The 26489-nt window shown below is 33.0% G+C and overlaps 1 protein-coding gene across 3 annotated transcripts in view; it reads left to right on the top strand.

The window, feature by feature from the left end:
• Positions 1–26489, top strand: part of ck (unconventional myosin-VIIa ck) — a 361748-nt gene that overhangs the window by 174251 nt on the left and 161008 nt on the right. For all 3 annotated transcript variants that reach the window (XM_085809040.1, XM_085809041.1, XM_085809042.1), the window contains exons 3-9: positions 2465–2578; positions 5542–5688; positions 8425–8609; positions 9032–9153; positions 9424–9566; positions 9774–9887; positions 14304–14457. In XM_085809040.1, the coding sequence (XP_085665166.1) occupies positions 2465–2578; positions 5542–5688; positions 8425–8609; positions 9032–9153; positions 9424–9566; positions 9774–9887; positions 14304–14457 (979 nt within the window). The remainder of the gene's footprint in view (positions 1–2464; positions 2579–5541; positions 5689–8424; positions 8610–9031; positions 9154–9423; positions 9567–9773; positions 9888–14303; positions 14458–26489) is intronic.

Genomic DNA, 26489 nt, shown 5'->3' with positions numbered 1-26489 from the left:
TGGTAATTGAGAGTGTTTTTCTAAACCCTAATTTCTCAGGCAGGAGCTTGGTCAGATAGGGATCCATTCTTCATAATATGATTCTCTCATATAGCTTCTCTAATCCTGGTAAGAGACTAACTGGTCAAAAATCCTCAGGTTTTATGATATCCTTACCTGGCTGTGGTAACATTATGACTTTTTCAACTTTCCATTTTTTGGGGAAAATAATTATTTACTATGTGGGCATTAAGAATACTTGTATATTTAGTTACAATATTTAATGGCAGATTTTTTATTGCAATATTCGCGATTGTGTCATAAACTGGTGCTTTTCTGCTCTTTAATTTTCTAATAATGTCTTCCACTTCAATAGGCATAGTTAAATCAGGTTTGCTTCTTGGGCTGGGTCCATTAATCCAGTCGTGTATAAAATACCTGATGTCATAGGAAAAAGGTCACAGGGTTCCAGATTCAGCATAAATTGCTTATCTAGGTGATCTGTCATTATATCAAGTTTATTTTTGTTAGTCAAGGCAATTTTATTTTCACCATAGGCTTATTACAAGTGGATTTTCTTTTCAGGTTTCTAGCAGATGACCAAAATGTGTTTTATTTGGTTCACTGAAACTGGCGATTTTGTCATGCCACTTCTCGTCTCTATATTTGTAAATTTCTCTTTAATAATTTTATGAAGCTTTTTCAGCTCTCTTATGATATTCGGGTCCCAAGAGATGCACCATCTTTTTCTGAGTTTATTTCTCTCTTTAATCTGATTCCTAAGGGGATCATTAATGAAAACTATTCTTTGAAAAGGGGTCAATGCTGGAAAAATTTCGGGCTTAGATGCTGCACAGACTGAAATATTATTCTCTTTACACAAATCTATATACTTATTTATATATATCTATGTATACAAATTTGTGCAAAAATTCTTATATGTTTTGTATACAAATTTGTACACAAGTTCAGATAATATATGTAAATATATATGTGTGCCACATAAATGTTCTTATTTGAAATTATATGGATTTTTATCGAACAGTATTTTTCAGGAGTTTTGAAATGGGATTCCAATCACCCTTGCATTATGCTACATACTTTAAAAATATTAAAACTAAACTCGGTGGCACAAGCAGCCCTAATGGGCGAAGGCCTGCAGTTCCCCCCCAAAAAATCTGCTTTCTTGAGAAACCAGAGAAAACATAAATTCTGCAAAATACAGAATCTGATTCTTTAAACCTGTGCATGAAAACAGCCAATGTATCTGTAACTTATGGTATGCCTGTGGAATGCAAAAAATTACAGTTTATAGTGCAGTGTCCTAAAATTAGTGTGTATGCAGTTAAATAAAATGGTATCAATCTAATAAGTAAAGGGCAAGACAAATTAACTTGAAACATCCCATGTAATACTAACTTGCATCTTTTATAGCAAGAAACTAAATTTAATTTCAGTTTTAATGCTTATCTGATATTTTTGTGATATTGCTAGCAGATCTGATTCGTTGGGAAGAGATATGAATTGTCAAGCAGAGCAGAATTAAAGTGCAAGAATCTATTTGGATGGCCTTCCAGGATACTAGACTGAGTAGGATACTATGTATCTCAGAATCTTATATAAGCTATCATGTTAAAGGGTATCAGAGATGCAGCCTGCCATGAGGCACAGAAGTTTCTTTTTCTGCCACTGGTAGTAGTTTTTCATAATCTGAATACATAAAATGTATATACTCAAATTACTCCTGTTGATTATATTCAGAATAATGAGTTAGAATTATGGTGCATTGTTGAAGTCAAAATACAGAGTAGTGAGTGAGACCATGTGTCACAATGATTCTGTATGCAAGGTTAGCTAGTTTCATTGTCACTGTATATATAGTATAGTGATTAATTTTCTATTATTTTTCTGTATAATTCTGAATATTTTAATTTGCTCTTAAGTATGGAAAGTTTAAAAATAACTAAATATATTGCTAGTGGTACTAATGATTTGAATTACACCTCAGAATATGCTATAAGGAAAATCATAAATTATTTTTTTTCTTACAAGGTACTTTGGTTTTGAGTATGTGCATATTATACTGCAATATTATAAATAACCCAATGCCCATTTCAATAACCTTTGATTAGGTATTACAGAATAAATTTTATTAACTGTTTATAAAATTGCTGTCATACAAATGGGTTAAAAAAAAAAGAGACTTAATATACTTTGTGCATAGTTATATATTTTAAGATGAAAAATTTGTGGGAAATGAAAAGTATCTTTTCAGTTTTACAGTGTAAGCTAAGGCAAGAATTATTTTTGTAATGAATGTCCCTTCTTTAACTGTAATCTCTTCCAGAGTTATCATCTCTGAAAACTTTTCTTGAAAGGTCTAGTCATGTATACTGTAGATATTGTTTTATTTAAATGTGTAAAAGATTTTATGTATATTTTCATTATATTGTCATGCAAATTAAAATGTTTTATTTTTATTTAGGGAGATTACATCTGGATTGAGCCCCAGACTAAAAGAGAATTTGATGTTGCTATTGGAGCAAGAGTGACTTCTGCTGAAGGAAGGAGGATACAAGTTATTGATGATGACGGAAAGGTTATTTAGCTTATTTATACTACAGTAAAAGCTCAACCATGAGGAAAGCTCAGGAAAAGCTAAATGCAAAATATGTGAAAATTACATACAGTTGAGCATGTAAAAAATGCAACTTGTAAAATAGCTGAATGAGTGGGGAGCGGAATACTGATCTAAAATTATAAAAACACTCACATCTTATTTGTACCAGCTTAAATATCAAAAGATTACATTTAATACTATGTAAGATTTTTAAAAAAGTACATTTCAAACAATGCACACTTTTCTTAATGTCAGGATCCTGTAATTTTATAAATACACCACTAAGTGCTGTTCTGTGTGGGGCAGGTCTGAATTTTTAAAAAAAATTTTTTTTATGTATTTATTCATTTTTCAAAATGCAAGGGGGAACAGATCAGTGGAGTAGCGAGCATAAATGGCACCCAGGGCAAAATACCTTTTTGGCTCCCCTTCACCCCCCCCCCCGGAAAAACCACAGTGATATGATGAAAATCTCATTTGGAGACCATTTGCCGCCCTTCTGCGAGCGGCGCCTGGGGCATCATACACCCCATTGCCTCCCTCACTATACCACTGGAACAGATAAATAACAGTAAACTTAACAACCTTCTTCACAGGAACTAAAGCTGGAACTTCCAGCTGATTGAGTATTAATCAAGTGTACATGAAACCAAGGCACTTATCATTTGATTGCCATGGACATTGTACGAAATCAGATTTGTTTGGGATATTACCAACTGTAATTAAGGTAAAATAACACGCCAAACAAGTATTAATTTAGAAGTCATAAACAACAGAAATCGGCATAATATTTGCAAACTTTCACAGGACTAGTTTCGATAATTTTAAGCTCAGCTGCCAAAGCGCAAATGAATGGAATAAGATATAGTGATTAGATAAGATAAGAATGGCTGGACAGGAGTTAAGCTACTTTCACCATCTATTGATGAAACGAGAACTAAAGCATAATTTCCTTAAAGGCTGAAGGCCAAGATGGATTAGAATTAGGAAGGTTGACTAGAACAGAAAGATTTTTTTTTTTGAAAGTAAAACACCTCTAGAAAATCTAGTTTACCAATGAAAGAGGTTTTTTGGATAATTTTGGCTGCAGAAAAATTGAAAGTGTGATTTTTCGGACCAACAATGCTGGGCAACAGAAAACTTCTGTTTCCATTCTTCTAACATATGCTTCATGTTTCTTAACACAACATTTTAAGGCTTTCTCAGTTTGATCAATGTGAATGAATTTACATTGCAACGTGAGGCCTATGTAAGAAAATAGGAAGCGCAGAGGTCTGCTGTTACCCAGCATTGTTGGTCCAAAAATCACACTTTCAGTTTTTTTGCAGCCAAAATTATCCAAAAAAAAACTTCCATTGGTGAATTAAATTTTCTAGAGGCATTTTACATTAAAAAAATCTTTTGGTTCTAGTTAACGACCCTAATTCCAATCCATCTTTGCCTTTCAGCCTTTAAGGAAATTATGTTTTAATTCTCGTATCATTAATAGATCATCAGTATCATCAGTAGCTTAACTCCTGTCCAGCCATTCTTATCAAATCACTATATCTTATCTCGTACATTTGCGCTTTGGCAGCTGAGGATGATGGTTTGTTAAAACCATCGAAACTAGGCCTGTAAAAATGTGCAAATTTTATGCTGATTTTTGTTGTTTTACTTCTAAATTAATATCTTCTAGATTGCTAATAATTTTTTGCATAAATTTAAGAATTTGTATTCACAATTTGTTATTGGCCCTAAATCAAACTGTTTGGTGACAGTTTTTGTTTGTTTCATGTCATTGTTGTAGATGTGTTTTATGATGGATTTACAAGCCTTTTGTTTGCTTAATTTTTGTAATTAAAAAAAAAGGAAGAGGCTTCTAAAATTCTAAAATATTTCAGTTAGTTGAATGATGGATAGTTGAGCTTTAACTGTATTAGTATTTTAACTGTTTTAGTTTTTAGAGCTTTAACTATATTAGTATTTTAACTGTTTTAGTTTTTAGAGCTTTAACTGTATTAGTTTTTTAAACGTTATACACTCAAGAGCCAAAACATTATGACCACCTGTCAATAATGAGTTGGGCCACCTTTGGTGCGCAACACAGCTTCAACCCCCCTTGGCATGGATGCCACAAGTCCTTGATAGATGGCCGCAGACAGATTGAACCAGATGTTGTAGCAACGGTCATGCAAATCCGAGATATTGCGAATTGGTGGTCTTTGACCTCTGAGCTGCTGTTCCATGACATACCAAATGTGTTCTATCGGATTGAGATCCGGTCAGTTAGGCGGCCAGGACATTAACTGGAAATCAGCATCATGTTCCTGGAACCACTCCAACACAATTTTAGCCTCGTGACATGCGGCATTGTCCTGTTGAAACATTCCATTTCCAGGAAAAACAGAGGCCATGTAAGGGTGCAACTGGTCCGCAATGATGTTCAGATACCCTGTAGCATTCATGGTCTGCTCTACCACAACCACGGGTCCCAGAGACGCCCAAGAGAACGTCCCCCAGAGCATAATACCGCCACCACCGCCCTGTGTATGACCTACTGTGCATTGGGGGAGCAACTGTTCGCCTGGAAGACGGCGTATCCTGACACGGCCATCAGCATGATGAATGACAAACCATGATTCATCTGACCAGGCAACTCTCTCCCACTGATTCATGGACCAGTCGCGATGTTCCCGGGCCCAGCGAAGACGCTTGGTCAACAAATCTCTACCAAAGTCGCTTAGATCCGCTGCCTTTCCCATCACAAACAGAAGTAAGTGAAAGAATGATTCTTCAGACTCTCTGGCAGCAGTTAAATACCACTTCCACCTGATCATGTGCCTTCCACGTCATCCAGGTGCATTCATCACAAAATGTAGGGCTGGTCATAATGTTTTGGCTCTTGAGTGTAGTTTTCAGCAGGTTTTGAATGCTAACCTTATATTCACTTTTTATTTTAGGACCAGTGGCTTACTCCAGAAAGGAGAATTAAAGCCATGCATCCAACTTCAGTTCAGGGTGTTGAAGACATGATATCTTTAGGAGATCTCCATGAAGCAGGCATTTTAAGAAATCTTTTAATACGCTACAATGAAAATCTTATTTACGTAAGCTTGTGTTGTTGTTATTGCTGTTGTTTTAAATTTGGTTATTTATTTCACTTGTGTTTAAAATGGTATATTTTAATATATCATTTAAGATTTACTAATGCTGCACTTCTCTTTTGTCCAAAAGTAGTTTAGGCCCACCAGCGGCCGAGCAGTAAAGTCGCTGAACACTGGTAGTTCGGTCTGAGGTTCGAATCCCGCAAACGGGCTGGCTGCATGGGTGTTTTCGTGGTTTTCCCCATGTGTAACGTGTATACGAGCCAGTTTCCTTTAGAAAGTGCTCCACGAAGGCATCCCTCCCCTTAGGCGGATGGCCCTAGTGTACTTTGCCATAATTAAACACACACCAAAAGTAGTTTATTAGCTATTCTGTTATTTTCATAATTTTTCCTTTAATGATACAGAAAACTATTTGGATTCAGTTAAAAAATAAATTTTTAAGAAATTTTGCATTAGGTTATTAGATTAAAAAGAAACTTTTATAGCAAAGAAGTACCAGTCATTTATGTTTCCTCATATTTGTGGAGAAAAGTTTTTCAGCTCTGCAGTAGTAATGCAGCTTTAGTTAATGAAGTCTGGCTTTTTGCATAGAGCATGAAATTTAACAAAATATATAAAACTGGGTACTAACGAACTTTTCAGAAGTAACTGGGCCAAACTTTCCATTAAGAAATCTGAATTTTGTTAGTATTTTATCTTTACTTAATTGCCTTATTCGGCCAATCAGAAATGGAGCATACATATATAAATTTAATAAGAACACTTTTCTTAGGGAGGGTAATTTTTATTATTAGTTTTTTCATACTTCTTTATGTTGTAGACAATAGAAAAAAATGTTATTGCTGAATGTCATTGGAATGAGTTAAGTTACCCGTGTAAAAGTGTTATTTGGTCATTAATTATTTTACATATTCAGAAGCGTACTGCATATTATTATAAATATGCATATTATTATAAAAATGTTCCTTTATTCAGCTAAATAAAATGCATATTATTATAAAAATGTTCCTTTATTCAGCTAAATACTGAAATTTAATTTATGCAGATTGCTAAAGATATCTGTAACAAATATTTTTTTGTAATGATCATCATTTATTTATTCCTTAGTTCTACGTAACTCGTTGCAAAATACCTTATTTTTAACCACTTGTGAATGCAAATCTTTAAATGCATTGAAATGTTTCAAACTGCTAAGTAACTGCTGTTATTGTTATTGGTTTTGTTTATGACATGCCATTTCGTAGCAAAGTTTTCAAATTTGAAAAATGAATAAACACAAGTTTTCAATTTGCATATATATTTTCAAAATGCTAAATATCTTTGCCAACTACTCAAATGGAGGTTAGATCAAATTCCTGAGTTATGAGGAGTTGCATTAAATAGTAGATTCTTAATAAGAAAGCATTTTGTAAATTTATAAACTTTATTAATTATAAAATTCTAGTTTTTCTGTTAATGTTTTGCTTAAAAAGTGCAGTCTTATGAGCTATCTGCAGTTTTAGATTACGTTTATATCTTTTTTGAGAAAACTCTTGACAGCACCTATTGTTAGTGGTAAAAATTAAACAATAATTAAGTTTCTAAATGCTAGTACATGATTAAAAATAAAACATCAGGAACTTTTCCCTGCCCTGATGATTTTTACCATTTATCATGGATTAGGGAATGCAGATTCAAACATCAGCTCACCGTGTTGATGTTGTCAACCAGCTAAGTGTTGATAATGTAAATGATGAAAGAATTTTTTTTCATCTTGGACAAAAACCGAGAACTAATTATGCAGAAGGCTATTAAGTACCAGTAATGGTACAGATGTTATTCCAAAAAGTTATGCAGGTATATCTGAATTATCCAGGTGTGTCACTCAGTTTCTTCATTACATAAATTTTTGTGTTATTGAAAGTACCATTTTTCAAACTCTGACATAAAGGCCATCTTGTCAATGATTATTTTGCAGCATACAAAAAGGACTGCTGTTACTTTACATTATTAACTTGAGAACTATGGAGACTCTTACTTATTAAATAAATTACTTCTTTTTCAAGTTGTCGTGGCTAAGTCATGTTGTTCAGAATTTTTTCTAGGAACGAATTAGGTTGCATAATGTATCTAAATTTTATCTGCAATGCAATGCTAATGGAAAAGCTAATTATTTTCACACCTCATTAATCTGAGTTATTTCAATAGAACAGTGAAAGATTCCATTGAACCACTTTTTCTGGGATATAGTCAGAAGCACTCCCCTTAATTTCCAGTCAAGTTATTTGGGAGCCTCTTACTTCTTTTGTTGGTGTTGCAGCATTTGTTGGAATTGTGCATGACTACTCAGTATGGCCAGGACTGTCATTCAAAACACAAGGTGATCAATATGCTGTAGGGCTGCTAATAGTTGTCTAATATTTCATTAATTCAGATTATTTTATCTTGAAATGAAAACCCTTTTTGCAGGAGTCCATATAAAGGTAGGTCATAAAACAGGTTAAAAGGACTTAAATTTATTACACTTTTAATCCATATAACCTCTGTCAATCTGTCAAATATAAAACTTCAAAAGGAAGCTCGTAAAACTTAAGATTTGCTTAATTTAAGAGTCTTAAAATCTTTCTGTACATTACTTATTTTTTAATTACTTATTGTTTGAGAAATAAAATATTATTTTTTAATTTTTTAAATAAAAATGTATGAGTTTTTACTTTTGCTCATCCTATATTTATAAGTTTTATCTTTATTTTACAGACTTATACAGGTTCTATTCTAGTTGCTGTCAATCCATACCAAATCCTTCCAATATATACTGCTGAGCAAATAAAATTATATAAGGATAAAAAAATTGGTGAATTGCCTCCTCATATTTTTGCTATTGGTGACAACAGTTATAACAATATGAAGCGATACAAGCAAGATCAATGCATTATTATAAGGTTAGGAATATATAATATGTTTCTTTGCATTCAGATTAATTGCTGAATGTTTTTTGTTTTGAAGTATTTTGGAACTAGGAAATGTGCTGTAATTCCTTTTATGTAAATCATTAATTAAGGGGGCAGTGCCTACTTTAATAATTGTAGCATTTTGAAATTTGAAATCGTGCATGTATTATGTGTCTGAAGGTAATAGTGTAGCTGTTGATTTATATCATCAATGAATTTTGTTCCTTCAAGTTTCTTCTGTTTTTATGCTCATGCAAAACTTAAAATAGTAACTAAATTAGTTATTATAATAAATGTGGGTGGTTATTTAAATAATGTTTTTAAAAATTTAATTAAACTTCATTAGGTTGTACTTGGAATAATTCATTGATAATATGGAATTTGCTTACATAAATATTTCTTTCAAATTGCAGTGGGGAAAGTGGAGCTGGAAAAACGGAAAGTACGAAATTGATTCTTCAATATCTTGCTGCTATTAGTGGTCAACATTCATGGATTGAACAACAAATCTTAGAAGCTAATCCTATTTTAGAAGGTTGTCAATTATTTTTTCGGACAGTATTTCTAAATAACCATTATAAGATTATAAATGTGGGAGGGAAGTGATAATATAACAAAATATAATGAGAAAAATTATATATATATTAGTATTGAATGGAGCATAGATAAAAGCTGTTTTTTTTTTTTTTTTTTTGTTTGCTTTTTTTTAAATGTATTTAAGTATGGTAGTTTTATGTTGCAAAATATATTGCTTTCTGATAATTCATTTTGTCTTTTATATCTATATATATTTCTCATTTTACAGCATTTGGGAATGCTAAAACGATTCGAAATGATAACTCTAGTAGATTTGGGAAGTATATAGACATTCATTTCAATAAAGCAGGAATTATTGAAGGTGCCAGAATAGACCAATACCTATTAGAAAAATCTCGTATTGTTGGTCAGGTAAATTCAGATAATTGTTTGCTGAATATTGTGATGATTCACTTCACCTTTTACATTTGCATAATTTTTTAATCTCAATTTATTAGCTATTTTAAGATCCTTTTTTGTACTTTTTTCTTCCCTATTTTTAATGCCTGTGATGATAAAAGTAGAAATACAGATTTTATTGTTCTGTACATCAAAATGTTTTTTCCTATATCATTTTAGGCTACAGATGAAAGAAATTATCATATATTTTACTGTATGTTGGCTGGTCTCTCAAGAGAAGAAAAACAGAAACTTGATATAAGTGATGCATCTAAATATCAGTATTTAACTCAGGTATTTTAAAATTTGAACTGATATTCTGATCTTTTAAAAGGTTTTTCTTTATTAAATCAAAATGTTGAGTTAACATTTGATGGATTAAACTTCATTAATTTTGTCATTTGTTACATCATTTTAGAATGAACTGATGCTTAATACTGTATGTCATTCAAGAAATACTTATAATTTGGTTCAGTGAACTTTATTGTATGCAGCACTTTTATGTGCAAGTCTGGATGGTGTTTAATGTGAAAATAAGTTAATTTCTAATGATGGGTATGTGCTATGCCATGTACACGAAATTACAGAAAAGTCTTGCAAACTTGATTTAATGTGGACTGAGAGGACAACAAGTTGCTGAAAATGTTGAGTTCTATGGAATAAGGAGTGGGTTATTCATATAATATTTTACTGCATATTACTGCAATGAAAGTTCTAGCACAAAACTAGGAAACGTGTAGTTTATACCCTAAATAATTGTTAAACATTTAAAAAAACTTACATATGTAAAACTGAAGAAATGATGTGTAGTTGTAGTTAAAAAAAAAAAAAAACTCTTAATGCTAAACAGATTGCATCTTACACTCATCTTATCATTATGCAGCTTCATCATGTATGTGATGGAGAAACAATATGTCCATAGTCGATGCACTTTGCTACTCCTAGTAACAGAGCATTCCTTTAGCAACTGTTAGTCCTTCACTGTGCATCATCTTTGTAATTTTGTTGTCTATCTCTTTGACTTATTATTCATCGTCATTTTTTATCTGCATTCTTCTCAGTACTACAACTATTTCACCATATCTTAAACTTCACAAAGCCCACCAGTGGCAGCATGGTATAGTTGCTGAACTGTGGTAGCTTAGTTCAGGGTTCGAATCCCAGCAAAAAGACTGGCTACATGAACATTTTCATGGTTTTTCCTATGTGTAACATGTGTACAATCAAGTTTCTCTGAGAAAGTACTCTACAAAGGCATTCCTTCCCTTAGGCAGCCCTTAATTGCTTTGCCATACACAAATAAATCAAACCAGACCAAATCTAATGTTTATATTTTTCAACTAACCACATTCATTCTCCAACATTAGCATCTGTAACTGCTTCGAAGCCAGAAATTTTATTTAATGAATCCATTATTTCACAATTTCCTGTCTTCTCTTCTTTGCTTTCTTGAAACTAATTTCTTGAATGTTACATAGATGAATAAAGCTAATATGCTTGATTTTTCTTTGTCTTTTTTTAAAATTTTTTTTTAAAGATTCAGATATACATCCCACTATGTCCTAGTATAGAAACTGTTTTTACTGAAGGAACAAAATGCTGAACTTATGGTTGCATGTCGCATTGCTGAATGTTAAGATTGTATCTCTCTCTTAACATCTGTTATAGCATGGGGCCGATTTTCAATGTATGTAAACATTTTTTTGGAAGACAGTATTCAAAAATTCAGACCGAACTCATGACAGTTGTAAATTTGAACCCCAGATAGATCGCCTTTTCAATTAGTGTGTGGAAATTTTCCTTGAATTTATTAATGTTTTCTTAATCAGCAGATAGTTTATCACCACAAACTTTTAACTACTTTATGTCATAGTGCTTCTTCCTTCTGCCAAGACAGCCAATCCTAGCAATAGAAATTAGAAATTAGTACAGTCTAGCTATTAATAGACCACCACATTAATTCAATGTGTCTGACCAAGCTAATCTTGTGTCTGACCATCAGGAATCAGTGTGGGAAAAAATTATTGTTAAATTTGTGAAATACTGCTGTATTTGAGTATTAATTGCTGTGTAGCTCATCAATGATTGAGCAGTTGGGGGAAAGCATTTTAAATTACATTTGAATCCAACTTTAATGGATTTAGTGAAGATATTTCAAAATATTCTGCAGTTAAAAAAGAAGTGTTTTAGCTGAGTAGTGGAAAATGCTGACAGTGATAAATAGTGTATATACTATCTCACACGGTCTAAATGAATTCTTTCAAAATGAACAAGAGGCATTAATCAATTATTATTCATAATGTATGGTATGTATTATGGTGTATGTACTGTTTTAAATAACTGTGTACTGCTTTGTACTATATATGCTATTATTTATACTGCTATGCACTATGGGATGTACTGTTTTGTACCACCATTGTTCTTATGACATCTAACTAAATCTATAAATATCATTACTTGTTAGAAGATTATGATGGGTTATCCAATTAGTCAGATAAAGGTAAAGTTATTTTTCTTAAAATTATTCTTATGAGTATGACAAACTGTTGAAGGAAATTCAGTTCTTAAAATTCGTGTATAAGCTAGAAATTTCTGAATCATTTCTATCATGTGTAGAACTCAGTATATTCACTGACTTTAAAATTAAACTACAGGTAGTCCTCCTACAACACAGCATCCTGTAACATGGTTTCGCTATAACACGACTCATAAATTGCGAGAACCTTCCTACAACATGGTTTTCCTATAACGCAGTTTCGCTCTAACACAATAAGAAAATTGCCCAAGCAACCGAAGAAATTTAACGAATTCCGCGTGAAGTTTTTCCATATTGTGCAGAGCACTCATATAGTCATTTAACACATAAAAATCCTTGTTTCGTAAGTTTTGGCAGTTGTCTTCCAAGATCCACTACCTGTACGAACAAATGTCCTCAGATGGCCTGTATGAACAAATGTCCCCAAATAACAATGGAGAAACCTCACTATTGCAGAAGGTGAACAACATGAGGTCACAATAAGTGCTCTAAAACACACAATCTGCACAATTCGGCTTCCAAACTTCGAATCATCGTCTCCATGGCCTGAAGACAAAAATGTCTCATGCTGCTGGTCGGTAGTCTGCTCGAGCCACAGTGTGTTAAATAATAACTTTTCCGTCTTTAAGACATGAAGTTTCAGTCCCAAAACATGTCCGATAAAGATAAAAATACAGCATTTAAGAAGAAGTTCATTTCTTTAGAAGTATACAGATACAAATCTTGGACCATCTTTGAAATGAGAAAAGACATCTCACATTGGAAAATTTTTTAATTGGAATGAAGAAATAGTCTGGACTATTAAGGAAAATGAAAAAGAAATAAGAAGTGCAGTTGCTGCAGGATCTTTGACATCCGCAGAACATGCACTCTGCCCCTGGGGGCACCAATAATTAAGAAGAGGGAAAAGTCACTCAGCATTTGATTGATGATAGCTGTCAAAAAGAATTTCGTTGGATGGTAATATCATTAAACAAAAACCACTCAAAATTTTCAAGCACCTCAAAGAACATTGAAAACTCTCTGTCAACCCAGATTTTCTGATAAGTAAAGGTTGGTGTGAAAATTTAAAAAAGTATTTTGCAATTCATAGCATAAGAATTCAAAGAGAATCTGCATCAGCTGAATATGAAGCTGCTAGGATGTTTCCTGAAAAATTTCAAAATATTATATAAGAACAAGGATACACAGCAGTTTAAGTTTTGGATGCTGACAAACCTGGGCTTTGGTGGAAAACAAATGCAAAGTAGAACCTTTACATCTAAAAATGAAAAAAACTGCATCCTTACTTAAGCTGTCTAAAAATTGTTTAACACCGCTAACATTGAAGACATTCAAGATTTATTAGCGGAAGAACAATTTGATGAAGATTTGATAGAAATGCCATCCGACGCTGTAAATGAAATCGCTTCTGAGGACACTACCACTGATGAAAATTGTGAAGTTAATAATTTAACATTAAAAGAAGGCTTATGTTTAGCTAAAAACCTCAAGTTATTTTTCTTGAGTGCAGGTCGTACTGCTGAAATAAGCCGAAAATTCAAAAGGGAGCAGCAAAACTGTCTAGCTTTATATAAAAAATTTTAAAATGACCCGGTAACAACTAGTGAGCAAAGTAAAAATTACAGATTTTTTGAAAGAGAGAAGAAAATGCAAGAACGTTAAATGAAGAAAGAAATTCTGAAAGTGAAAGCGATTTCATTCCACCGAAAAAACTTTCTCTGTTCATTATACTGAGAAATGACTATGAAGAAATTTATTAAACTGAAGTTGGGTTAAATTAAAGTAGGTAATATTTTTTGTTTTGTGCTGTACATCCATATATATTTTTAATAAAAATTAAGTTGTTTATGTATAATTAAAAAAAATATTTGTTTTTAATAAGTTTTTGGAAGGTAACTCCCCTTTTTATACTTGCTCTGGGTCTCATACAACATGGCATTTTCTAGGAACCTATCTACCGTGTTATACGAGGGTTACATGTATTTGTATAAACAGTGATAAAATTGCTTATCAGTTTTGATTTTCCTTGTCTTATAACATATGGTGCAACATTTTTTATATTGTGGGATGTGTATCTGTTATGGATATTTTCATTGTAATTATTATACATCATTTATTTGTTTTCATGCTCAATTTTTTATGTTATCTTATTTATTTCATGCTATTTTTAGGGTGGCTGTATAACTTGTGAAGGTCGAGATGATACAGCTGAGTTCTCTGATATTAGATCAGCAATGAAAGTTCTAATGTTCTCTGATCAAGAAATATGGGAAATTCTTAAAATCTTAAGTGCTCTTCTTCACTTAGGAAACATAAAGTACAAAGGTAAATGAAATCTTTGCATAATATCACACCTTAGAGATAATTGAGTTATGTTTATTGCAACTTCTGAAAACTGGGATTTGGTTTATAATTCTCTTGGAATCATTTTCTAATGGTGGATTTTATAATTTAGTTTCTCTTGATTTCTAGGTCTTGCTTTATTAACCATCAAGGTAACAAGCTGTGATTTTTTATTGGTATTTATTTTCAGAATGGCTCAAAGTGCACTTATGGAATCAGACAATATGGCTGTATTTGCAAAAGAGTGTCTATGAATTGGCAATTATTGAATAGCCTCAGCAATGGCTTTGATTTCCCAGCACCGTGTGCATAGAGTTGTCAGTGTAGACATGCAGCCACTGATTTTGGAGATAGCAAACCCCAATAGTCTCCGTTGCAGTAGATCTTAATTGTGAATCGCTCATTTCGTTTTTAATAACTCTTTATATAAGATCAAGATTTATATTCAAATTCAAAAGGTCCAAGGTACACTGCACAAAAATAATAATAATAATAAAATAAAGGGGAAAATGTGATAGGTTTTCATATTTTAAATTACATCCAAAGGTTTTTTTAACATTTTGTATGCTACCTTTATTTATTAAATACCATGTTCTCACTTAACCATAAAATTCAGTTCAAGAGCAATATCGCAAAGTAATTTTAAAAGGAGAATATCTTTAGAATTTCCTATACACAGTCTCGCGCGCTGGGGATGAAAAGGTTTTTTTCTGTACAACGTTGCTATTGCTCTCTTTGAAGTCCTTGAGTTTGTTAATCGAAAATTCATTAAAGTTTTACAAAATATGAAATCGATAATGAAACAAATTCCAAATTTGGTCTTCCAGATGCCCATATTTGCAGGAGGATTACATTATTCAAAATTTGATGGCTCTACGTACCGTTGTTTTATCACAGTGCGCAAAATATACATATATTTATGCAGATTCTTCATTATTTAATTTCTTTAAATATAATACAGGGTGATAATATTTGGTGGCAATAATTTGAAAAGTGAATGCTTGTAGTGAGTAAACGCAAAATACCAAAATGAAATTAATAGTCCTTCTGGGCAAATTGCCCCTTTGGACTAAAAAAAAAAAAAAAATGGGACAGTTCTATATCTTCTGTTCTACTGGGCTGATTGATGAAATTAAATTGTGTTTTTAATGTCTCGAAAGTGCAACTTAGGATATATATTAGATTTATATACAGCATTGTTCTAATATTGGTGTTTTGACATAAAATCGGACTTTTTCTGAAATGACATGCCAATTTTTCCCCATATTTCGATTCTACGACTCAATATTAAATTTTGTAAAATTTGGTATGAACGTTATGCAGCCAGCCACACGTTTTAAGACAGTTTTCTCATGGCTTTGTATTTCAAATAGTCTGCATGTTTCCTCCAGTTTAAGCATAGACCAAGAATGCAACCCAAATATTGAGTCGAATCAGTATGTTGAACATCTACACTCTTATATGTCAGTTTCAGAGTAAAAGGCTGTCTGTTCAGAGTGAAGAAGTGGCATGTGCTGTTATCCTGATTTATTCTCATAACACTTTCAAACGTTTTTTAGTGTAATATAGCCTTTTGGTTCTTTATTTTAATTTAGCCAGGATTCATACAGTCTTTAAGAGTTCTTAGGTTTTTTAGAATCGATTTTTGGTCCTTAAAAGTCCGTAATTGTGGCCAAAATTGGCAGAAGATTTTTAATTTTAATCATCTGAAAATTCTGTCTGTGTTTAAGACTGCCATTTTATGTGTGAATTTTTAAGTGTGAGGAATATTTTTGGCAATTCAGTGAAAAATATAGTTATCTTTCTACAGAAAATTTTTAATTCTGGGAAGTTTTTGATGATTTTTTTAAACACTATAACATCTATAAATTTCATTAAAATAATGGTAGTATATTGAAATTATATTTAAGAAATAACTTTAAAATAAATTTTTTTTATATTTTGCTGTTATATTATAAAGTCACATTTTGGTGACTTATTATAATAATTATTATATTTCTTATTAAAATATTGATTATTTAGTCTGAAAAATAAATATTTTTCATACCACTAAACTCAGAAACTACTAAAATTAATTTAAATTTTTTCATAGTAAGAGCTTTTCCCATGTAATTTTCTCAGAATATGCATGTTTTCTCTATAAAATTAATTTTACACTTTTTTCCCATGATTTTTTTTTTTTTTTTTTTTTTTTTTTCAAATTTCTAGCATTTTGCTGTTACAGAATTGGTAGGGGTAATTTTTCTTTAGGATTGCAGACACTGCAACTTGAAAAGTTAAGAATGATTTAAAGACGAGATTTATAGACCATGATTCTAGATGATTCCAGAAAAATGTGACAAAATGAGAATGTCTTCATGTTATTAACACATAATGGATGTATTTTACAGAAATTTCTTACTTTCTGGAAAATTTTCGGAAAAACGATGAAAACATATTTGAATGTTTTTACTTCTGATATTAGAAGTCTTTTTCTTAACATGTTTGTCTTCCTTTTATTTTCTCTACTTTTCACTAGACATAGGCATGGGAAATATCAAAAATGCATATAATCTTGTCACATGGACAGGCATTTATAGAAAGGAATTTTTCTGCAGAAATTGAATTCTGACAATTTAAGAGATTCATCTTGTATGTCTCAGTGCCTCATATACAGGGCTGCTGCTGGGCATTTTCTCACCTGATGCAATCTCTGTGGCTCCTGAATTCTAAAATTTTTTCCATTTCTAGATGTTGTTGCTTATTGTGTCACTAAATTTTAAAAATTCTACCACACTGGCTCTGTAACTGGGCCTTATCATATTATAGCATTTGATATTTATTCTGAATGTTCATATTACTAAAGAAATAAAATTGGCAGCTTTTTCTATAAATTCTAAATGCATTTAGATTTTTAGAATAACAAAAATCCAAAAATTCTAAAATTAAGAGGAAATGAATTAAAGAAAAAAATTGGATACGTAAAAAGGAAGAAAATTATTCTTTAAAGATATGTACAATTATTATGTTGCAGCTTAACCAGTTGTTTATAGTTTCAGCCTTTACTATAACTTTCCCTTTCCGTTTCCTCATCAGAATGCAAATCTGTTAGATAACATAACATAACATAATATTAGTGGTGCTTCCTTCTTATGAAAAGAAGGAAAAGAGTTTGGGCAATGTTGCCCATTGGTCTTCCGCTATTTGATCATTTAAATCAAAGGTTTTTAAATGGTAACTCCCATGAAAGGTAAATAATAAATAAATAGATCCCAAAATGACACCAAATATATAGTATCAGCAAATGATCCCATCTCTAAATTCAGGGTGTTGGTTAAATCGTTAAAACTTCCCAATTGGATGAAGAGCCGATTCAATCCCTCCCAAACCACCAAACGCAAACTTTTGACCAAACAAGGGTGCGATGGTGAGTCTAAAACAAAAATAAATAAATAAATAAAAATTAATTAATGAATGAAATATGGAGGGCAGAGGTACTTTCTCAAGCCAAATGGCCAGGTGGTGTATAAAGATTTGATATCTATTTCCAAATTATATTCCAAAACACAGCTATGAGAGAGAAATCCCTGCATAGTTTCTTAAAAAAAAAAAAAAAAAAAAAAAAAAAAAAAAACTCACAGGGCGTTTTAATGCTTTGTTTCTTGTGGTTTCAAATTCACCTTACCTGTAGGTGTTTAGTATACATCAGAAACCCTATTATGACAGAGAGCCCTTTGTATAGAAGGGCTTGATCAAAGCTAATATAGGCAAACCCAAGGAATTTGTTTCTAGGGACAGAAAACTCCGGACATCGTCGCAGGAAGTGAAAATTTGTTTCCTCTTCTTCTCCACAAGCTAGGCAGAGAGGAGATTCGACAAGACCACATTTTTGGAGATGCTTGGCCAGATAAGCATGTCGGGTAACAATTTGAATTACCTGACATAAGTTAGTTCTACCGAGGTGTATGAGTTTACCTGATAAGTTAAGTGTACTGAGCACCAATTTAGAATGAGCACAGTCTAGTAGTTCAGACCATATATCATCATGTTTGTTCTTTATCCAGCTTCTTACTTCTTTTTTAACAGTTTGATATGAAACGGGGTAAAATGGTTCTGGCCTAGACATGGGTAGTTGTGAGGCTTTTTTAGCTACTTTATCAGCCAGTTCATTTCCAGCAAAATCACAATGACCTGGGACCCAGAATAAACTAATGGTGTTATGGGCCTGAACCAGAGAATTGAGATCTTGAGTACTGTTCAAAACACAGTTTTGTAACCTGACAGGATTAGCCAGGGCAAAGATGGCTGATTGGCTGTCAGAGAGAAGATATCAACTGTATTTTTAGCTAAGAGCTCCCTGGCGACCATATTGATCGCCAGAACCTCGGCTTAGAAAACAGTTGTTACTTTAACAAGGTATAGATGAAATCTCATGAAATCTTCTCCAGATTCCTTGGTTCTTATAATAGCTCTAGCTCCAGTGAAGTTGTATTTTGATCCATCTGTGTAACATTCAATTGATCCTGTTGGAATTAGGTCAATTAGAGATTCTATCTCATTCCTCTTTGGTGTATAAGTTGAGAATAGTTTATCTGGAACTATTGTTTTAGTAATTTCATCTTTGGGCATATAGATTATAGGGATGTCATTGCTCAAGTCCAGGCATATGTCAATGTGGCTTTTCAGGTGGCTTTTATGACCGAAATCTGTCCTTTGGCACCATGTGCCATTTTTATTCAACTTATACATGGCTTCTCCGCTCAAGAATAATTTCAAGGGTGGAATTTGCAATAAAAATTCTAATGCAGTAGTAGGGGTACTGTTTAAAGCCCCACTAATGCATAGGCAAGCAAGTCTCTGCACCTTTTGTAAAATGTTTAAATATTTGCTTTTGTTAATAACATTGATCCAGACCACGCATCCGTAAGAAAGCATTGGCCGGATTATGGCAGTATAAATCCATAGAGTAGATTTTGGGTTAAGGCCCCATTGTTTACCAACAATTCGCCTGCAAAGTTCTAGTACATTTGTGGGTGTTTGTGCCTTTTCTTTTATATGGGTGATCCATGTGAGTTTACTTTCCAGGTAACATCCTAGGTATTTAACGCATTCCTTACGTCTGATAATCTGGTTACCGAGATATAAATCTGCCAGTTTCGATTTCCTTTTCCACGTGAAAACTATGACCTCAGATTTTTCAGCAGAGAAAGACAGGTTATTTATTTCACCCCAGTGTGATACTTTAAAGATTTACTGAGCTTGATTGTGTAGGGTTCCAATATCGAAACCCTGTAGTAACACAATAAGGTCATCTGCATAGGCTTGTGACATGCCAGGTTCCTCCCGTAGAAGTACTAAGAGTGAGTCGAATATCAGGTTTCACAGGAACGGAGAAAGAATACCACCCTGTGGACAGCCTTTAGTAATATCTCTCTTTAATTCATAGTCAGTGAGACTAATGCAGATATTCCTGTTTTTAAACATAAAGATGACCCATCTAGGTGTATCATAGGGTGAATATGACTTCCGATAAGGGCCTTATGTATTTTCTCGAAACCGATGTTATCTAAGGCTCCTGCAATATCCTGCCATTGGGATTTCTATTCTCCACACCAGTTTGTGTAGGGCTCCACACACAATATAATTGTTTTTTCTATTTTCCACACCAGTTGGTGTAGTGCTGACTCGGTAGAGAAGCCAGGCCTAAAACCGTGTTGGTCTAAGCCAAAAGTATGGTTCAGATTATTATCTGACTGGAGGTGCCAGAAAATCAATCGCTCCAACAGCTTGAGCAGGAAGGATGTTAGCGTAATCATTCTAAATGAGTTTGGTTTCTCATATGTATCTTTTCCTGGTTTGGGGAGAAACACACCTTGTGAAGTTCTCCACTCTTTAGCAACGTATCCTAAAACCAAACTGGATTCGAATATGTCCACGAGAATGTGGCCAAAAATATCCCAGCCTTTCTGAAGCAGAATTGGGTAAATGTCATCATTCCCTGGAGATTTAAAGGGAAGAAATACATCTAGGGCTGCTTTAGCCTTTTCAAAATTCACTATTGTCTTAGCAAAATCCAAATCTAATGGATTATGAAGTAGTTCAATGGATTTTCCTGGGGGTAAGAGGTGACACTTGTGTCCCCCAGATGAAAATTCAACATGGTCGAAAGTGTATCCAAAGGGTTTATAGTATAACTGCCATCTGGTCGCATAACCGATGAGAGTTGAGACTCCTGAGAGATCTCTTAAGAATGTTATGTACTCTGGCAGTCTCATGGTAGGACAGAATATCTGTGCTGAAGGATCTCCATGAGTTGTATTTAGTTTTCCTGATTTCACTTTTAAATTTCTTTAGTAGAATTTTGAAGTTAGACCAGTTAACTTCAGATTTATTTCTGCTTTTCTGTGACCTCTCCGAACCTCTAGGCGGAGGCTTTCAAGCTCCTTTGTCCACCAATCTTTCTTGCTAGAAGAGTACTTCCTTCGTTTGAAAGGGCATGATGCATGATAAGATTCAATAATGATATTTGTCAGGTTGTCTGCTTGAGTATCAAGCTCCTTGACTGAACAGTTATTGCCTAAAACCTGAAGGTTAATGACATTAGAAACCAGGGAGTCCTTATAAAGGTCCCAATTTGTGTTTTTAATGTTTCTGAAATATTCAGCTGGAATTTCATCTCTAATACAAAATTGTATAAGGTGATGGTCTGAAAGTGAGGGATTGTCACTTACATGCCAATTCTCAATAAGGTTATAAATATCAGAAGAAGTTAGTGTGAGGTCAATGACTTCTTCTCTTCTTCTGTTGACAAAGGTGGGACGATTTTCCCCGTTTACCCAAAAATCTGTTAGATAGTTTTTAAACTGAGTTTTGGGGATGGTAAGAGAGTGTGTTTCTGGCCTCTGCTTGCATGCTGCATTAGTTCCTACCAGTATTGAGGATTTGTAATTATTCATCTTTGCGTTACCATTGCATATATTGGAATTTGTTACGCCAATAGAGTTACTGAGAAAGCTTTGATTGAAATTAAATTGTGTAGTCTTTGACTACTAGTCCACATTTTTGGTTTGAATTTGTCTGTTCCTGTTTAATTACATCACCATGAGCTGTAGTTGATTTTGTTAGCATAAGGACATGCCTGTGTTCTCTAAGTTGTTTTTAAATAAGTGGTTTATTTAAACCTTTATCCAACTTTATATTCGGTCTACCGGAAAGTTCTGTCTGTTTTTGGAATAAAACAAAATACGAAGTTTTCAGTATACTTTATTAAATAATGTAATTGTCATCATTAGTAATGACTTCTTGCCCAGGGGAGTCCAATTTGTATATCCCATTTTTGAAAGAGTTGCATCTTTTGATGCGAAAAATTGAACCTGTGCTTGTTTGATATCTTTTTCATTTTTGAATTTTTTGCCCATAAAAAATTTTTGTAAGGACAAAAACAAGCAATAGTCGGAGGATGCTAAGTTTTGGGAATCTGGTGAATGAAATGGATTTCCCCAGCCTAGTTCTGCAATGTTTTGACAAGTCCCCAAAGCAGCATGTGGCCTGGCAATATCATGATGCAGTATATCCTTCGTATTGAACATCATCGGCTTGTTTTTTAGACTGCTGTCTTTAAGTTATCCAGTTGCTGACAATACTTCTCCGAATTGAGCATTCTGTTCTGTTTTAAATGCTTATAACGTATTGGTCCTTGAATGTCCCACCATTTACACATCATTCTTTTATTCAGAGTCAGATTTGGTTTAGAGGTGGAAGGGCTAAGTTTTCCAGGTTCACAATATGCCCTTTTCCTTATCATGATTTCGTAGGTAATCCACTTTTCTTCCGGTTCAAGAAGGGCTCTATTTTGTTTCGAGCAAGCAGAGATCTGCACTTGACAACTCGATCATCCAAATTCTTATGATTTAATTCATGTGGCACCCATCTTTGAATATTTTCATGCCAATCCTATCTTCCGAATATAGTCCGAAATGGTTGCTGAGCTTACGAAAAGGATCTTGCTCCAGCATGGTCTTAACAACATCGCCATTGATCAAAGATGGTCACCCAGAACGTGGCTTATCAGAAAGCTCAAAATCAGCTGTTTTAAATTTTTCAAACCATTTTCTGCATGTAATATCAGAAACTGTACCTTCACCAAACTCTTTCAATAAATTTCTACATGCTTCTATAGCATTTCTTCCTTGTTGAAATTCGTGTAAAATACAGTGGCGTAAATGAACTTTATCAGTAGCCATGGATACAGTATAGCTTCACACTTAAGACTAATGTGAATCAACTTTGTTTTAGTTAATTTGATATGTCAGTATGTATACATTAAGTGATAAAAATAGCGAGCCAAACATGGGCCAAATAAACATGTGCTTACGTGTCAAAAATTGTCATAGAAACGGGCAGAACTTTCTGGTATACCAAATAGTTACTTTCAAACATAGTGATAATTTGTTTCACATATGTAAGGGGTTTTAGACTATTTAAGTTTTATAAGGTCATGTAAAACCTCATAGGTACACGGCGCCAAAAAAAAAAAAGGACAGTTCTCTATATCTCCTGTTCTACTGGGCCAATTCATGAAATTCAACTTTTGTTTTTATGTCTCTAAAGCATGACTTAGGATATGTATTAGATTTATATATAGTATTGTTATAATGTAAGTATTTTGACACAAAATCAGACTTTTTCTAAAATAATATACCAGTTTTTTCCTTATTTCGATTTTACGACTCAAATTACGCCAAACTACCACGTTTTGTAAAAATCGCCCGAGTAGTTTTTAAAAAATTAGCCCTCAAAATTTTTGCTCCTCAATTTGATTCTTCCTTTCACATTTCAAAATTTAGATTTGTTTCAAATAACATTCACCTATTTATTTTTAAAATTTTTATTTAAAAATAATTTTTATAAAATTTTTACCATCATCTTAAAGAAGATGTGTTTCTAAGCATACCTGCAAAAAATTAGTATTTTTTATTCGAAATTTCTGAAGATGTACGTGAAGTTATATATTGGCGTGTTTTGAAATTAGGCATATTTGTTGAAAGCGATAATAACATCAAATGTGATTTAGGCACTTTGTTACAATTATTTGAAAATAAGAACGATGTGACGTTTTTTCCACTTCTGCATGTTGGAAGGGAAAGAAAAATAGGTTGAAATATATCAAGAAGTACGCCAACTGAATTATTCTTGGCGCAAACTGAAAAAATGCACTAGGTTGAATTTTCGAATTTGTCCGTAAATTTTGTAGAATCAAATGTGGAAAAAAAATTGGTATGTTATTTCTGAAAAAGTTCTATTTTGTGTTAAAATACCAATGTTAGAGAAATGTTATAAATTTAATACATATCCTAAGTTGTGCTTTCGAGACAAAAAAGCATAATTTGAATTTCGTCAATTGGTCCAGTAGAATGGGAGATACAGAACTGTCAGTATGGGGAAACTAGTGAGGGCATTGGTTTGTGTATTGAAAAATTCCTAATTGTTAGAAAATATGCTTAAAGAGAAAGAAATTGGTATAAATTAAGACAAAATGTCTGGAAAGGCTTCAAATTAAAAATATGCAGAAATATTTTGTTGTGTGTTGTTGCTACGAAACATAAAAGTTTGTAGCTTTTAATGTGTAATTTATCCTAATATTTTTTAAGAATCAATGTCATAAATTACATGTGTTTTAAACTGTGAAATGTTATATTGTGATGTTAAAAGTGCTTTTTTAACAAATATTTTAAAAAAATAAATATAATTTAATAAAAAAATCTATAATGACTAAGGGTATCTAACTACCTAATTTAATTACTTGTAACTAACTGCTTACCCGTAAAAGTTGTTGCCTTTCACGAATTCTTACTATGGTCACAAGAGACAACACAAAACAACTTATCACCTCTGGTGCTTTAATGGCTTATTGGAATCTTTTATGTATATTAACTGGGCTACAATCTTGGGCACAAAGCTCTGACACTAACTGCGTCAGACAGACAGAACACAACTAACTTTTAAAACTTGCCAGCCATGCCTGCATCATGCTTTTAGGTTTGTTCTAATCATCAGGTCTCTGTCTAAGCAAGCAGCAGCAGTGGCAACAGCCAATCTTCTGTTATGAATCGTGCTGGATTATGATTTTACTTCTCATTTTAACATATGCTGTTTGACAGAAAATCTACATGCTATGTACTCCTCTGGATTGAGGAAGTACGTGACAGAATGAGACTTTAAAGAGTCAACATAAAGCTACTGTCAGTAAAACTTAAATAAAATGTCACTAATCTTTCAAATTTGTCCAACTATTATAAGTGTAAAATATTCAGTGCTACTGATAAATTTTATTAAAGTTGATTTTATTCTCAAATTTATTTTATAATTATGTTTATTAAATCATGTTTAAAAATGCATCCTACTTATGAATTTGTTTTATTCTTAGGATGGTATTACAAAAGTGAAGTTCAGGCATAGAAAATACCTTTAGTTGAATTTATTCAGGTCCCATTTGCTGATAAGTCCTTAATTCTTTTTCGTTATTGGTCCTTAAAAGTACTTAATTCCAAGTGCAGAAATGTGTACAAACTCTGTTAGCTTTTTAAGTTGATAGGCTTTGGATACTTATCTGTAATTAATGAACCAAACATGAGTTGGGCAACTTTCAATCAGTGCAATTGGCTATTTTAAATTGCAACATTAAGGTTTTTTTTATGCTTTTAATATATGTATTAAATATAAAACATCGTCAGATTTTTTAACTGGTATTTATTACATGCAGTACTTCAGTGGTTACTTCTTTCAAAATGTGCTCTATAATGGCTTTACAAAGTCTCTCGTGTTTTAAATTTTTTGTTCGGGAAGAGGGATATTTTAAATATTACAGAATATTCTACCTAGTTGAGTGCCAAATAGTTACGTTTTTATTGTCTATTTAAACAAGTAATAGAAAAATTGAAAGTAATAAGTTTTCTAACAACTGGTTACTAAGCCCCACACATAAAGTTGCTGTAATTTAGCGAAAATAATAAAACAGGAAAAGAAAAAGAGATGTAAAATAAATAGTGAAAATTTTGAATCATTTCAATGGAGTAATATTTAGAATTATAAACAAGTGTATATACAGGATGATTTGCTTACATGTATGCAAACTTTAGCAAGTGGTAGGTTACTCAATTACAGTTGAGAAATGCATAGCAATGTAAGGGTGGAAATGCAATCCTCATTGCTAGTGTGCAGAGAATAAAACAAAAGAAATGAAAGAGTGATATGAATAATAAATACTTTAATTAGCAGCTAGTTACAGTTGCAGTATTCCGAAGTTGCAGCTCCCAACTAGGATACATATGTGACACTTGCATAGCATAGAATCCCAGACTTTTTTAAATGATGGGAGTGTCACAGATGATTGTGTTAGCTACACTAATGCATGAGACAGATTCTTCTCACTGGCCACTAGTATTTTGTACATCATACTTTTCATTTAACTCTAGGGATAGAAATCTGAGTAGGACAGGTCTGACAAACATGCGAGCTTGAGAATAGGATCACCATAGCCAGTCCACCTTTCATCAAATGTTGAATTCAAGTTTGCCATACAGAAAGAGTAAAATAAGCTGGGACACCATCATGCTAAAATCACAACCTTGTAGATGGCACATATTGGCTGGTGGATGCTTTGGTCATTTAACAATCCAGGCTAGACATCCTCTTGGAAAATCTTATAAGATTATCTGGAAAGACAAATAGCATGAGATGTGGGCATATTCAAGGGTTGCCAGGAACATCCACCCACACATTTTCATAAAACCAGTGTTGTTACTGCACATGTTTGAATACTCCTTAGATTGTCCACTACCTATACAGGTGTTTTATGTACATTGTAGCTGCCTTCTCTGCTGAAGTGCACCTCATTGGTGAACAAAACAGCAGCCAGAAAATGGGCCACCCAGTTCTTCTTGTACCATTCAGCAAATATAAGCTTTGAGGGCTGTTCTCAAACCAAGTAGCACAGTTGGTAGAACTTCTGTCCATTTTAGTGTGTTGTGACACAT

This window comes from Stegodyphus dumicola, chromosome X2, assembly GCF_044657685.1.
Source record: "Stegodyphus dumicola isolate Sdum_Otavi_A_Nest chromosome X2, ASM4465768v1".
Lineage (NCBI taxonomy): Eukaryota > Metazoa > Arthropoda > Arachnida > Araneae > Eresidae > Stegodyphus > Stegodyphus dumicola.
This window is presented reverse-complemented; position numbering and strand designations above follow the sequence as displayed.